The following is a 13,040-nucleotide window of genomic DNA, read 5'->3' as shown; positions in this document are numbered from 1 at the left end:
AGAAAATAATTAAACATCGAAAACTGATTGATGAAAAACAAGTCAAAGCGATTCTTACTAACACAAAACCCAAGTGGAAGGCAAAAAAAACAAAGACCGAGTAGCCCTGTAAAAAGCGGAGAGTGTTTTACTTTCATTAAGTTCGGTACTAATGGAACTTTTTTTTCGTAGTGATTTACACGACCCGCGAGTCTCATTCTGCCGGCAAACAAAAACTGTGACAAAAAGTCAAAACTGTTTCAAGAGCTGAGGAAGCTTTTTTTATTTTCTGTCCTCAAAACAATTTTTTCTCAATTCCTGATTTCCAATCTTTCAAATGATAACTTTAGTTGAGTTACTATGCAACCAACCTCTGCTCCTTCTCACTCTTGTCTGCTCCTGGGATGGTCAAGCTCTCATCGTGACCATGACAAAGACGCATCACGTGTCCACCAATCAAAAACCCTGAGAGGAGAAAACAACATCTGTCAAAACTTCACAATTAGATGTCCACCATGGAGCGACAGGTTGACATGGAACATCACAAGTTTGAATGCCGTACACGATCAAAAACACTTGGTTGTAATCTTTGCAAACACTGTGTTAACTTTCTTTAAAAAAAACAGTGGATAGAAGCTGTAATTGTGTACGAGGGGCTGTGAACTTGCCTACAGCCATGTTTCCTGCAGAGCAGGTGGGCTGGATGTTCCAGAGGGTCTGCATGAAGGAGGCATCCACCTGGATGTTGCCATTGGCGTTAGAGAGGTGCTGCAAGAGAGAAGAAGGTTCAAGAACAAATCAAACAGACTCGACAGAGAAACAAAGGGTAAGATTCAGCTCTACCGCACAGAGGAAGGAGATGTCCCAGTGCTGGGGTCGAAAAGAGATGAAACAACATTTCGTGTCTCCTCTTGAGCTGCCAAACAGTGTTAAAACACAGCAGTGCTGCATCACTGTCTCTTAATGCAGCAGTGTCCAGATAATACTCTACAAACATTCCTTCAAGTCCAAACACAGTCCTGCAAAACCGGATGATGGTATCCCTGAGCTTTATCCTGGCGAGATGTGAGTGGGGTGAAGTGGAGGCGCCCGTGGTCGAGTGGGGAGCACGCGCGCCCCATGAGGCTGGAGCCCTCGCCGCGGGTGGCCTCGGGACGTGTCATTCCCCACTCTCCCAATTCCCAATTCTATCCACGCTCCTGTCTCTCTAATAAAGGCACAAAAAAAAACTCAAAAAATCTGTATTTAACTGTCGTTTATATTCACATGTACTTCAGTGTCAGAGTCACTATGTTCCACTTTTTCAACTTCGATTTTCCTGCTGTCTTCCTCTCTCTCTTTCAGTGACACAGTGAGTATAATCTCATTAAAAACTGAATTAAAATGTTGATTGTTGGCACCTGCCATTTGATCATTGTAATACATCTATAAACTCTGTCCCACACGTATTGATTAGCGTTTCATATTATGCACATTATGGCTTTTCTTTTTTTCTGTCCAACACTTGATTTGCATTGATTGAGGGCGTAGATTAGAGTTAGACTACAGTGGATCAGAAATATTTATGTTTTTATTTGCCTAGCTGTATATAGCTCTCACTCTTTCTAGATAATTGAGGGCCTCGGATTGAACACAAGACACAGAGAAAAGGGAAACAGCTGACGTATTTCATCCCGACTGGTCCCAGAGCAACAGCTGCATACATCCTAAAAAGCCTGAGTCACGATATTTATGACTGTTCAAAGTGATGGAGCAATGATTGCTTTTGCCGGAATTTCTTATGTGCCCTGTTCTTCAAAAAGGTGAGTTTCCGTCAGGGCCGAATCAGGTGAAGATCTCCCATCAGAGGAGACCAAAGGCTGGATTCTTGCCAATTCTGCCCTAATTGCACATTTCCCTCCCTGGAGGGCCGCGAACAGCCAGCGCTGCTCGCTCTCCCATGCGTCGCACGTCGCTGTCCCTGCTCCTTTCCATTTCTCTCTCTGCCACTTCCTCTCAATCTCCCTCTCCAAATCTCCCTCTGCTCTCTCTTTTTACCTGCTAAGTTAATTGAGGTCGGGTGTAACGCTCTGCATAAGGGAGACGGCATTAAGTCTGAGCTCATCAAAGAGACCAAAAAAAATGTATTTTTGAAAAGTAACTGCACATGAGGGCTTTACAAGTAATCAGATTTCTATTACAGATAGCGCTGAAACGTTTTGAAGGTGTACCCCTTGAATTGCCTTGTCACTCTGAAGAGTGCCGCAGTGAGGCAGGTATCAGAGCAGCATGGCGGCGAGGAAACTTTGCAGAGCGACAGACGGTGAATTCTAGCTATGTGAGGCGCATAATCTCCAAACTGTGATGCATCGTCTGCCTCGCAACTCTCGCAACTTTAAGGGACAGACACCTGTATTCGGACATGAAAAAACATTTGGCAGAGAAACAACACAGCCCTCAAACAACAGCAGAGAAAATCGGAATCAAGAGAGATCAAACCAGCAAACCAGAAAGGCGGAAAATATGAGACGGCACAGTGTGCATCAGTAACTAGAGACTGTATCCGACACATCCAGACTGTCTGAACAGTAGTAAATATTCATGAGAGAAAAACCTCTTATCTAGAGATGAGACACTCAGTGGAGGCTGCTGATTTCGTGAGAACAGACTCGGTTCACATTTCAATTGTCAATTATGTCCTATCATCTGAAGTCATTAACGATTAAAAAAAACAAGCTATAGATGTCACATAGCATGTATGTCTGTTTTTGATTTTTGGACATTTTAAATATTGATCAACACGGTTCCTTGTGTGTTAAACATACCTGGCCAATATAGCTGATTCTGATTCTGGTCACTAGTTTTCCTCATAGTTTGTTTGTTGACCTCAATGACCTGCATAATCACGCCTGCTACATGGAGTCTGAGTAAAGTTTTATTCAGCTGGCTTGAAGGAAACATTTCCATCAAAAATAAAGAATCAATGTTTGCTAAAAAATGAACATGTAGCTCTAAAAATGAAACTATCAGAGACCATTTCTATTCCCTTCATGTTTAGTGGTTGTCATCCTCAGTGACAGGTCAGCTTGAAATGATCGTTCGTTGAGTCTCGACCTACCAAGTATCTCTCTGTTGACACACTGACAAGGATCAGGTCGTCTCCGATGCGGACTTTCTCTCCTTCAGATCTCTGCTTGGACGCAGGGTGGATGGTCCACCAGCAGGACTCTCCTATTCCACACAAACACAAACATTTTGATCCCAGTATCAGAACGCTCATAGCAGCCATCGTCTGAAGGAGCAGTCAAAGCTTTGTGGCTTACAGTACTTCAAATGTCTTGTGTCGTATAGAACGTAGTCGTTCTCTTTAGGTTATTGATTCCATGTCAAGGTTGAAACTGCTACTCAGGAGGAATTCAATAAAAAGCTGTTAAAACCCGAGTGAACCCTGTAAAGTGCCTGTTGGTCTCACCGTACCTATTGAATCTTCTTGTAGTCCGACATCAAATGACAGCTTGTCTGAAAGAGACCTTGATGTCTTCAAACAGGTCAGGAACTGACGGGGTGGAAAAGAGTTTGTGTCAGCGTAAAAAGAAGGAGATGAAACGCATCCAGACGAGCGTGAGTATCTTTTCTAGGTATTGGTCGGGTAGTGCAGATATTAAAGATCTTGTAGTTTTAATTAAAATGTACAAATGAGCACATTTTTCTGCAGCTTTTTACGAGTTATTCTCAAATACAAGCCATGAGTTTCAAAGTATAGTAGCACATTCAGTATGTGCACATTCCTTTACAGCATTTGCCACAAAGCACTACTTTACTGGACAATCATGAAAATGCACTGTTGATATTTACCATCCCACTGAAGGAGTGGCGAAGGAGGATGGCATGACCATAGAGCAGGGTCCGGTGTCCACCCCCCTGGCCCGCCTTAAAGGAAACACAAAGACAACAAGTTATTATTGAATCTGCAAATAATAATCCTTGACCTGTGGACGCTGACAGGTGGGAAATCTACTGTTGGATAAGTTAGTAATCTTTATTTTTGTGACACGGTTAGTCAAGAGTTTCCTCTGCATTTGTCAGCACGAGTTAACTGTACGGGACCGAAGAAACAAAGTCTCTTCAACTTTCGACATCCGTTTCAAGAGCAAGCAGGAAACACACGGAGACGGTGGAAGGTAGGCGCGCAAAAGGTACACACAAAAACAAACACAAACATTGCAACACGCTCCAACGTTCATTTAACATCTTTCCCGTTCTTGTGACAAAACAAGAATAGATGTGACACACTGAAACAAAACGAGGAAATGTGAGAAAAACAGCAGAGCAAAAAAACAAAAACACAAAAAAACTGAAAGATGTTGTTCCTTCTTCACCACTGAGGTGGAGAAAAAAATCCACTTACCCTTTTAATCAACCTCTAGCAGCAGAAGGAAAAAAGAGAAGGAGCCATAAGCATCAAACCCATCCCTGTAGTAGCAAGTTTAAATAGGTTTAAATAATTTCAATCCGATAAGCGTGTTTGGAATCAGAGATACGGCTATAAAAGGAATCCCTTCACTTTTACAAATATTAAGTGTGACAAAACAATCATTGGATTGATTGTTAAAATTGAAGTCAAAATTAGTCCAAGCTCTACTTTTATCTTCAAAGGACTATAACCAAACTCAATTAGCCGTATGGTTTATTTAGATGTTCGGGTGTAGCTGTCTTGACTGTGTTTAGACACAATGGAGAATTTAACCTCCGGATAGAAACAGCTGGGACCAAGCCCATGTCTGGGACTGTGCTAACCAGCATAAGGCACACAGCAGTGTTTATCCAATAAGCAATACATGAAGGCTATCCTCTTTCTCACCCGGTTGTCAGCGTTAATTTGTGTGTTTGCTCGCAGGGTCACATTTAAATCCGACCTAGAGGGAACTCCCAAGCCTCGAATGTAACCGAGAGCTAATTCCCTCTTGGCAACCAATTCTCTCCCTGAGGGTTTGTACAGGCGAGACCAAAAAGGAATGATCAAAAGAAAAATGGGAAGAGTATCCAACAACAGCTGGGAGTGAGGGAGGGGGTACAGAGAGAGAGAGAGTCAGTCTGTATTTCAGGCCTGCCATCGTGCTGACACATCAATGCCAGGACTTCTGACCTTTGGTGTGTTGCCCCTCCCGTTGTAAGTGCTGTATCCGAAACAGCTCACTACAGAGGGTGCATTCATACTGGAAACAGACGGAGAAGTTTATAGGGGGATCTGGTTTTATGTATGTGTTTATAAGGTGTCCTCTATTAAATACTGCGACTTTACACAAGGTTTAATTTGCTAACAGCTTTATATCTTGAATCACAGGGACCGAAATATCAAAATCATATGTCAGATAGTGATCCTTACCAAACTTCAGCAAAAACTGTTCTGACCAGTATAATAGCAAAGGTAAGTTAATTTAATCAGATCACAAGAATGCACATTTTTAAGTGAAGCACTTATGGCAGGCTGATGTTGAGTAAACAATACAACCAAAAGACCAACAAAACCCAATAATTATTTAGAAGTCAATGGTTACTAGACCAAACCTACAGTTACAAGTGAGCTTCACCTAACTTAACTAAAAATAGGTGCAACACAATCTAACTTTGTGTTAGATGTACGCCACTAAGTGAAGCCAAAAGCATTTGAGTAAAATAATATTGAACAATTCAGCTTCATCTATCTAAAAAACTACAAACATGATTAACAAGTTTAGTTTAACCAACATCTCCAAAATGTACATAAAAGTGAACTCACATCGAAATGATATTTCTTTACTACGCACATTAGCAATGCTCGTTAGCATCCAGCCAAACATGGCAGCACTGAGCAGTCCTGTGTACCAACACCTTGGCCATAAGGTAAGCTGCGACATATTAATAATATGTCTTTTTTATCAGCTCTTACATAGTTTAACTTTGTGTTTCTGTCATGGACGCCTGATTACAGTTGCGCTTTGGTAATTTAGCTAACATTACTATTACTTGTTTTCTATGGTTGTGTCACTACAGTTGTCATGCCAACCTCTTAAACTGAACGCGTCACAGGACAGGCTTTTAAATATATAAGCTCCCAAAAGATGAGAACAACTATGAGTAGTGAATTAATACAAGTAAGGATATCAGTAAGACATGAAATAGGCCTACATTTAATGCCTTAAGTGATGCCATGGTGTCTTGTTGTTTATGTGCCTATAATGAAAAGCTTTCCACTAACAGAATTAAAACGCAGCAAACACTTTGCACTTTTTCTTGATCATTTGTCCAGTGCTTATTCTTCATCCGTGAAATCGATGACTTGAAAAGGAGTCCGGGTAAAATACAAACTACTTAAATGAATGAAACGTCTGTTTTTTCTTTGCTGAACCATCAAGGAGCCATTACATCAAACCATGACTCAGTAATTTACCTTAATGCCTACCTCATATTAATAATCTCATATGAAAGGGTCTGAGCAAGGGAAACTGCATGCTAATCCATTTTTCAAGGCTGTGACAGAGGGAGTCCTGCCAAACTCATTTTCTAAGTACCATCTGATCTGACAAGGCAGAGATTGTGCTATCTATGCCCTACATTTCTTTCACCACTGTCCGTATGCAGTGATTAAAAAAAGTCAAACAATTCATCAGGCTGTTTTATTCTCAAACCAAAACAGGTAGACGATGTACAACGTTTGAATCAAGTGTTGTTTCTGGTACATCACAGCATTCCTTTAAAAAGAAATGCACATGAAAAATCTGAAATCAAAACAGATTTCAGGACATTTCCTCGTGTCAGTAACCTTAAAATGAATCAATGTTAGAGACCAAACCGAGAGAAAACAGAGCAGCACACCCATCCAACAAATCACGGTTTGTGCCAACATGTGGTTTTTGATCCTTTAATTTATATTCAGTTGATCAGGTATAACTAAGATTACTATGGGGAAGCAATAATTAATGAACATTTTACAGCTTATCAAACTAAAAGCACAGGATAAGGTTAAGCAGATAAGAAGCAGACACTGTCACCTGCAAGTGCTTTCTCTTTGCACATGAATTTGTCTAAAGAGGCTCAGGCACAGACACATGTGCACAAGGAGAAAGCACTGATTCGTGCCTATTTCAAGATTGCCATGACTTAAAGTTCAGAGAAGCGTGTGAGGAGGTAGCTGATTCGTCCGCAGAGCGACTAAGGGCACAAGAGTTGGACGCTTCATTCACCATGCAGAGTGAGTCGCCAATGCAGTTTTGAATAGTCATCTGCACAATATGTGGTGAGGGGGAAAAAATAGAAACGTATTACAATTAGCAGAGTGCCTGTCATGTACTTTTAAACTAAATGCTGTACAAGCCATAAATGCAGCTTTTATGGCAATCAAGAAATGGGCTCTAATCCAAGTGAAAGTGCGTAAAGTTCAACCTTTTTCGTTTGGCTGTGAGTATGTTTGTCATGCACACTAACAAAATGATGGATCATCAAACTGATGGACCTACCCATTTGTCATGGTCAGCACTCTAGTAACACACAAATACAAATAAAAAAGAATGTGTTATTAGGGTGTGTGGTAGACGATTACACAAATCTGAGAGGCAACAATAGAGAGAAATGGGCCAATTACAGTGAGAAAGACAGAGAAGGGTGATTTATTAGCTCATCTAGCAGAGAGTTTGTATTCAAGCCAACATCATGTTCTCTGGCCAAACAAGGCCAGCCAACAATGTTTTGCTGTTGAGCACTAAACAAATCTGCTACCCAGGCTAATAACAATGCAGGCCTGATTCACCCGACCCAAGCGGTTTACAAAATAAGACCCTTTTAAAGAACCATCTGTGCCAGAGGGCTATGTTGTGCATGAAAGTACAGCTGCGGCCAGAGACCTCCAGTTCAACGATACACAGTTTGGTGACTATGTTGCATGAACCATATTTAAAAATAGAATACATTTTCCCTCTAACGTCATGTGCAGGTTGAAAAGCTCAAATGCTGTCAAAAATGTGCTGATTTGTCAGTTAACGGAAACTCACAAGCACAAAGTGACAGCATTTGTTTTTCCAACGCTGGGCATTCCAGCTATGAATTGAATGGACACAAAGCCATTTAATGAATATATATATATATTTTTTCTTTTTTTGTAATAATTTTTTTCTTTTGACTTGGTTCATATAGCAATTAGCACCTGTGCTAGAGCTCTGTGATGCTTGGGCTTCTCTCTCACTGCAGCAGCTGTACTGCACAAGGACTCATGCTACCATAGCTTTGTCATCTCTGTTTCTTGATACCAGTGGCCTTTTCAGAGTATTTGCCAAAAACAGGTCAAATGCATGAACCCACCAATTGAGAAATGCTATCACAATCAACATAGACCATGTGTATCTGTCAGAAACAGTGAGGAAAAAATACGTTAAAAAGCAATGTCTCGTATGTCGTAATTTGTCTGTCCATATTTATTTATAAGAATTCAAGCAATGTTTTCTCGTTTTTTCACAAAATCGTTTTCATAATAGGCCTCGAACAAAACCATCTTCCGACCTCCCTCCTCTGGATCTCGAAGTGCTGGTTGATGAAATTCAATGACACATGAAATGATTCTGTTAGAGGGCCGCAGCGCGCATGAATGTCAGTGCCTGACAGACGCTCACAGTCCACACGTAGCCCACCGGAGTGCTTGATTTCTGCCGATGACATTCCCGATGCTCCGGAGTCTCTGCCCCATCAAAGATTACTTACCTGCTCTAATAAACATGCCGAGTGGGCTCGAGCAGGGAGCGCGGAGGAAGGGGGCAGTCACAGTTTACCGTACATTAAATCAAGAGGGCGTAGAGTTGAGGACAGAGGAGGCTGTGGATGCAGCAGAGCCCTCACAGATTCTTTTCCTCCTTTCCTTGAACCTCATCGGCCTTTCATTACCAGAGACTTCAAATCTCTTTGTGCAAAACAGGATCATGTTAAAGCAAATGAAACAAGACACTTTCAATTTAGAATTCATTTCGCAGCTCCAAGTGTTGAAGTAGCTCACAGTATTTTCTTTTTACTCCAAATGTTATGGATATGGTTTAACCAATAATCTGGGGGTTTTTTGCATTTCATGTAGAAATAGTTGGAGCTTTAGTGGCGTAGTGGTTAGCGACCCGAATCCAACCTGTGGATCCTTCCCTGCTCTCTATGTTCCTGATTTCTGACTCGATCCACTGTCCTGTCTCTCTACTATAAAGGCATAACAAACAATCTTTAAATAAAGTGCAAACCTGTTTTGTGTGAATGAGGCAAAATACACTTTTCTTTAGTGGCACCCGAGCATAACAAACAATTTTCTCTTGTCAATACAAACAAAGGCAAGAGTCACAGTTAAACACTCTATCTATCTATCTATCTATCTATCTATCTATCTATCTGTGGACATAAATTGAACTCTGAGCAAAGATGTAGTACATCCAGCAGGACAACAAAGCAATTTCAGTGCATTTGAGTTTACTGTGACCGCTTTGGCAGCAAATGTTGTTTCTAAAAAGTGAACACAATAAATGTCCCTTTTGTTATATGATGTAAATTGGATGAAAGTTGTGAAGAACGTCATTCTCTTACACCAGATTACACACAAAGTCATTCTGCAATAACAGTATGAGACATCTGTGTGACTTGTAGGCAGGTGATGGTGTGTACGACTTTGTGTTTGAGTGTGAGACACAGAGAGCAGTGGAAAAACAGGGAGGCTGGGTGGAGGCAGGTACTCACCCCTTCGCTGTTCTGCCCAGTGTTAGCCAACATCTCCTGCAGGGCCCGCACTGACAGGGACTGCTCCAACACGAAGCTACAAATACACAGGTCTGGAGGAACATGCTGCAGGGGGGGAATAAGAAGAAAAACAAATGAGTAAGAAGGAAGAGAGAGAGAGAGAGAGAGAGAGAGAGAGAGAGAAAGTGGGGGAGAGGAGGATGACAGACAAAAGGGAAAGAAACATCAGTGTAAAAGGAAATGACAAAGGTGTACTGAGCAAAATGGGGCTCCTCTCCTGCACGGGTAAAAATAACAATCTTCATAGAGTTTATTCTCTGTGAATGTCATCGACTCGTTTTTTTTTTCCTCTGCATTTACCATTTATCATCGACAGAACTCAGAGGCAGTAAAACCAAAACTTGACTTAACGTGATAAAGTTCTTGAACAGACTTCTAAGGTCATAGCTAAGGAGATTTAGAATAGTTTATCGTTTGTATCAACATTTATAAAGGTACATCTTGACATTGTAAAAGTTAACAGGGGCAGTGCTCAGACTGTGACAACATAGCCTTGCACTGGAAAACAGGAGCTTTAAAAACACTGGAATAACTACCTTTTTAATTGAATATGCAATCTTCATCAAATAAATTTATTCATTTGTGGTTCCCAACCTTTTTTGGCTCCTAACCCAAAAAAAACTCTGGTGACACCCCGACATCCAAAACACAGCTTTTTGCTTAAAATGTATTTATTTCACATTGTGTAATAGTTTTTCAACTGTGTTGCAACATGTAGGCTTTTTAATGTCTATGATTGTGGACAGAGGAACAAAAATCTCCGATGATATTTCTGCACGATGGACAGACAGAAACTATGCTGGTTCCTTTGTTGGTCTTGGCTGGCATCCAGTAGCCTGTGTTCAATATACAACATATATTCTTTATTGATCGATAAATGCATATTTCCGTTTTAATTTCCACGCTGCCTCACGTGGGGTCGGAACCCCAACGTTGAGAAAGCCTGCATTAACATTTGATCTCCTCCCTCTTTTTAAACGACATATTTCAGCGGTGGTAATGGTTACCAAATTAATTGCCGGTCTGAGACAAGAGAGCCACAGAAATGATTAAACAGCTCAGTGAGGAATGGGGCTCATAAATAATTCCGACACTTTGCAACTTCCCTCCCATCCCGGTGTGTTGCTAACGAGTGGCTGGGGGATTCTGAACAGGGTCTGTCAAAAGGTGTGCAGCCTGCCCAGGCACTGACCGATAATTAGTTAGGATAGGCCTTATTTTACTCACAGGGTCGTTCATCTGGTTATAACGAGCTTGAAAAACTGGTAACGTGTCCACGTTTGTCTGTAAACTCTCTATCATTCAGAATCAACTGATGATGATAAATAATTCACTGATGTGGGACCGTTCACGGAGATTTTATGTATGAAACTGGGATGTAAAAAAAAAAAAAGGTAACATCTGAAGTTTCAAAAAGCTGAAGCGGACAGCTTCACGTGAGATTAGTATCAGTGAGTTTGAAGGCAGACCTGGGGCCGCTTTGTTACTTCGACATCTGCTTGTCAAATGATGAAAAATGACTTGACAGAATGAAGTGCTAGATGGCAGTGTTGATTAACATTACACTGCTGACAACAACAACAACAACATGTAAACAAACTAATTAGCCATGGCCCATTAACGACCACACCTTCTGAACCACAGCAAAACTTTATTTTTTACACATATTTACTGATTATCTCTTCTTTTTTTGTCCTAATCACCAGCTCCACAAAAAAACCTGTTCTGTAGTCTATCTGTGCACCAACACTGAGGAGGAATAGTTTAATGTGTCGGGGGCACCGACACTCCACCGTCTGACCCTCGATCCCTGCAGAGCAGTGAGAACAGTGAACAGAGAGGAGAGCTGCTGGGTGATAATGAGGAAGAAGCTGCTCTGTAACTCAACACAAACATGCACCGGAGTGTGTGCGTGTGTGTGTGTGTGTGTGTGTGTGTGTGTGTGTGTGTGTGTGTGTGTGTGTGTGGACGCTCCTCTGCAGTGCAACGAACGATGTGAGCAGAAAAAAACATCCACAGCATTCATTCACAGCCAGAATTGAACTCAACTCATTTAGAGTTTTCAAGTTATCAGAATTTGAAATTAATAAAAATCGAACAACGCCACAGCAAGAAAAACACAAGTCCCAGACAAAAAATATTTGGTCATTTCTTGTTTTTAATTCCCGATAATGACTGGCAAGGTCCTCCACACCGTCTAAAGTCTATGAATATTTAATGTTGCCAATTTTTAAACGCAATTTAGACATTGCTTTCTTCCTCTGGCTTCATGACCTCACACATGAAGCTTCTTTAAGGCTGCGCTTCTTTCTGGTGCTCTCACAGAATTCATTGTTTTAAAACTCAATATTGAGTATTGAAACGTATGAAACACTTTGACGTACGTCTCACGTTTCAAAAAGGGTCAGTTTGAGATGGACGGGGGGGGGGGGGGGGGTGAGAGCTCCACGTTCAACGACTCAAACGACCTTCTGCAGTATCTCAGCCGGCTCCAGACTTTACACTGCCAATGAATTATTCACAACCGATTTTTCCATTAACATACTTCCTCCAGGATGAGGCAAACACACAGAACATTTGTCTTTGTCTGGACATTAAAAAAAAAAAAAAAAGACTGTCTCTCTGACCTTTTAGATTTAGATTTGTTCCACACTCTGTGGGAGCTTCTTCAATACAGAAGCACAAACTGCGGAAATGAGCAAATGAGCCTTCAATAGATCAAACAAGACTATTTTACAATCGAGAGGATTACATCACACACAGACATTCAAGGGAAATCAAATGATTTATTCCACTGTCTCAAGGTCGGCTACTGTTTATAATCCCATCACTTTTCTCTTGTTCCCTCACAGAATGGATGTCAGCTGAAATGAGACTAAACTGTGTTGCATTTTTAAAGAAGTCTGGTGGTGTTGAATATTTCTGTAGGTGAGAAAAGTGGAGTTTACTCGTCCTTGTTTATGATACATGAATGTCTTTGAAAGTCAAACTGGTTTCCTTACTCGCCATTGTGGTTTATACTCTAAAGTGAACTGTCAAAATAAGGTACTACCTTCTTTCCTTCCTTTTAACTTTAAGGACGCTTTAGTCACATCTTCAGTCGCTGAACATTTTAGAATTTGTTGAAAAAAACTTTTTCCATCATTTGTTTGTGTTGTGTTGTTTTCTTTTCTTTGTTGGTGTTTCATGTCTCTCATGTTGTCTGCCCCCCTTTTCCACTCCTGTCAACGGTCCTTGGGTTTCTTGAAAGGCGCTGTAGAAATCCAAGCTATTATTATTGATGATGA

At 41.0% G+C, this 13,040-nt stretch overlaps 1 protein-coding gene across 3 annotated transcripts in view; it reads right to left on the bottom strand.

Moving 5' to 3' along the window:
- ryr3 (ryanodine receptor 3) overlaps positions 1 to 13,040 on the bottom strand; it is a 115,614-nt gene that overhangs the window by 83,320 nt on the left and 19,254 nt on the right. For 2 of the 3 annotated variants that reach the window (XM_079361154.1, XM_079361155.1), the window contains exons 3-8: positions 9,694 to 9,798; positions 3,814 to 3,888; positions 3,436 to 3,514; positions 3,077 to 3,189; positions 648 to 747; positions 351 to 444 (exon numbers count right to left, since the gene is read on the bottom strand). In XM_079361154.1, coding sequence (XP_079217280.1) covers positions 351 to 444; positions 648 to 747; positions 3,077 to 3,189; positions 3,436 to 3,514; positions 3,814 to 3,888; positions 9,694 to 9,798 — 566 coding nt within the window. Of the gene's footprint in view, positions 1 to 350; positions 445 to 647; positions 748 to 3,076; positions 3,190 to 3,435; positions 3,515 to 3,813; positions 3,889 to 4,366; positions 4,382 to 9,693; positions 9,799 to 13,040 lie in introns of all 3 variants that reach the window. The other variant, XM_079361153.1, reaches the window with a different exon arrangement.

Source organism: Symphodus melops (assembly GCF_947650265.1).
Source record: "Symphodus melops genome assembly, chromosome: 1".
Classification (NCBI taxonomy): Eukaryota; Metazoa; Chordata; class Actinopteri; order Labriformes; family Labridae; genus Symphodus; species Symphodus melops.
This window is presented reverse-complemented; position numbering and strand designations above follow the sequence as displayed.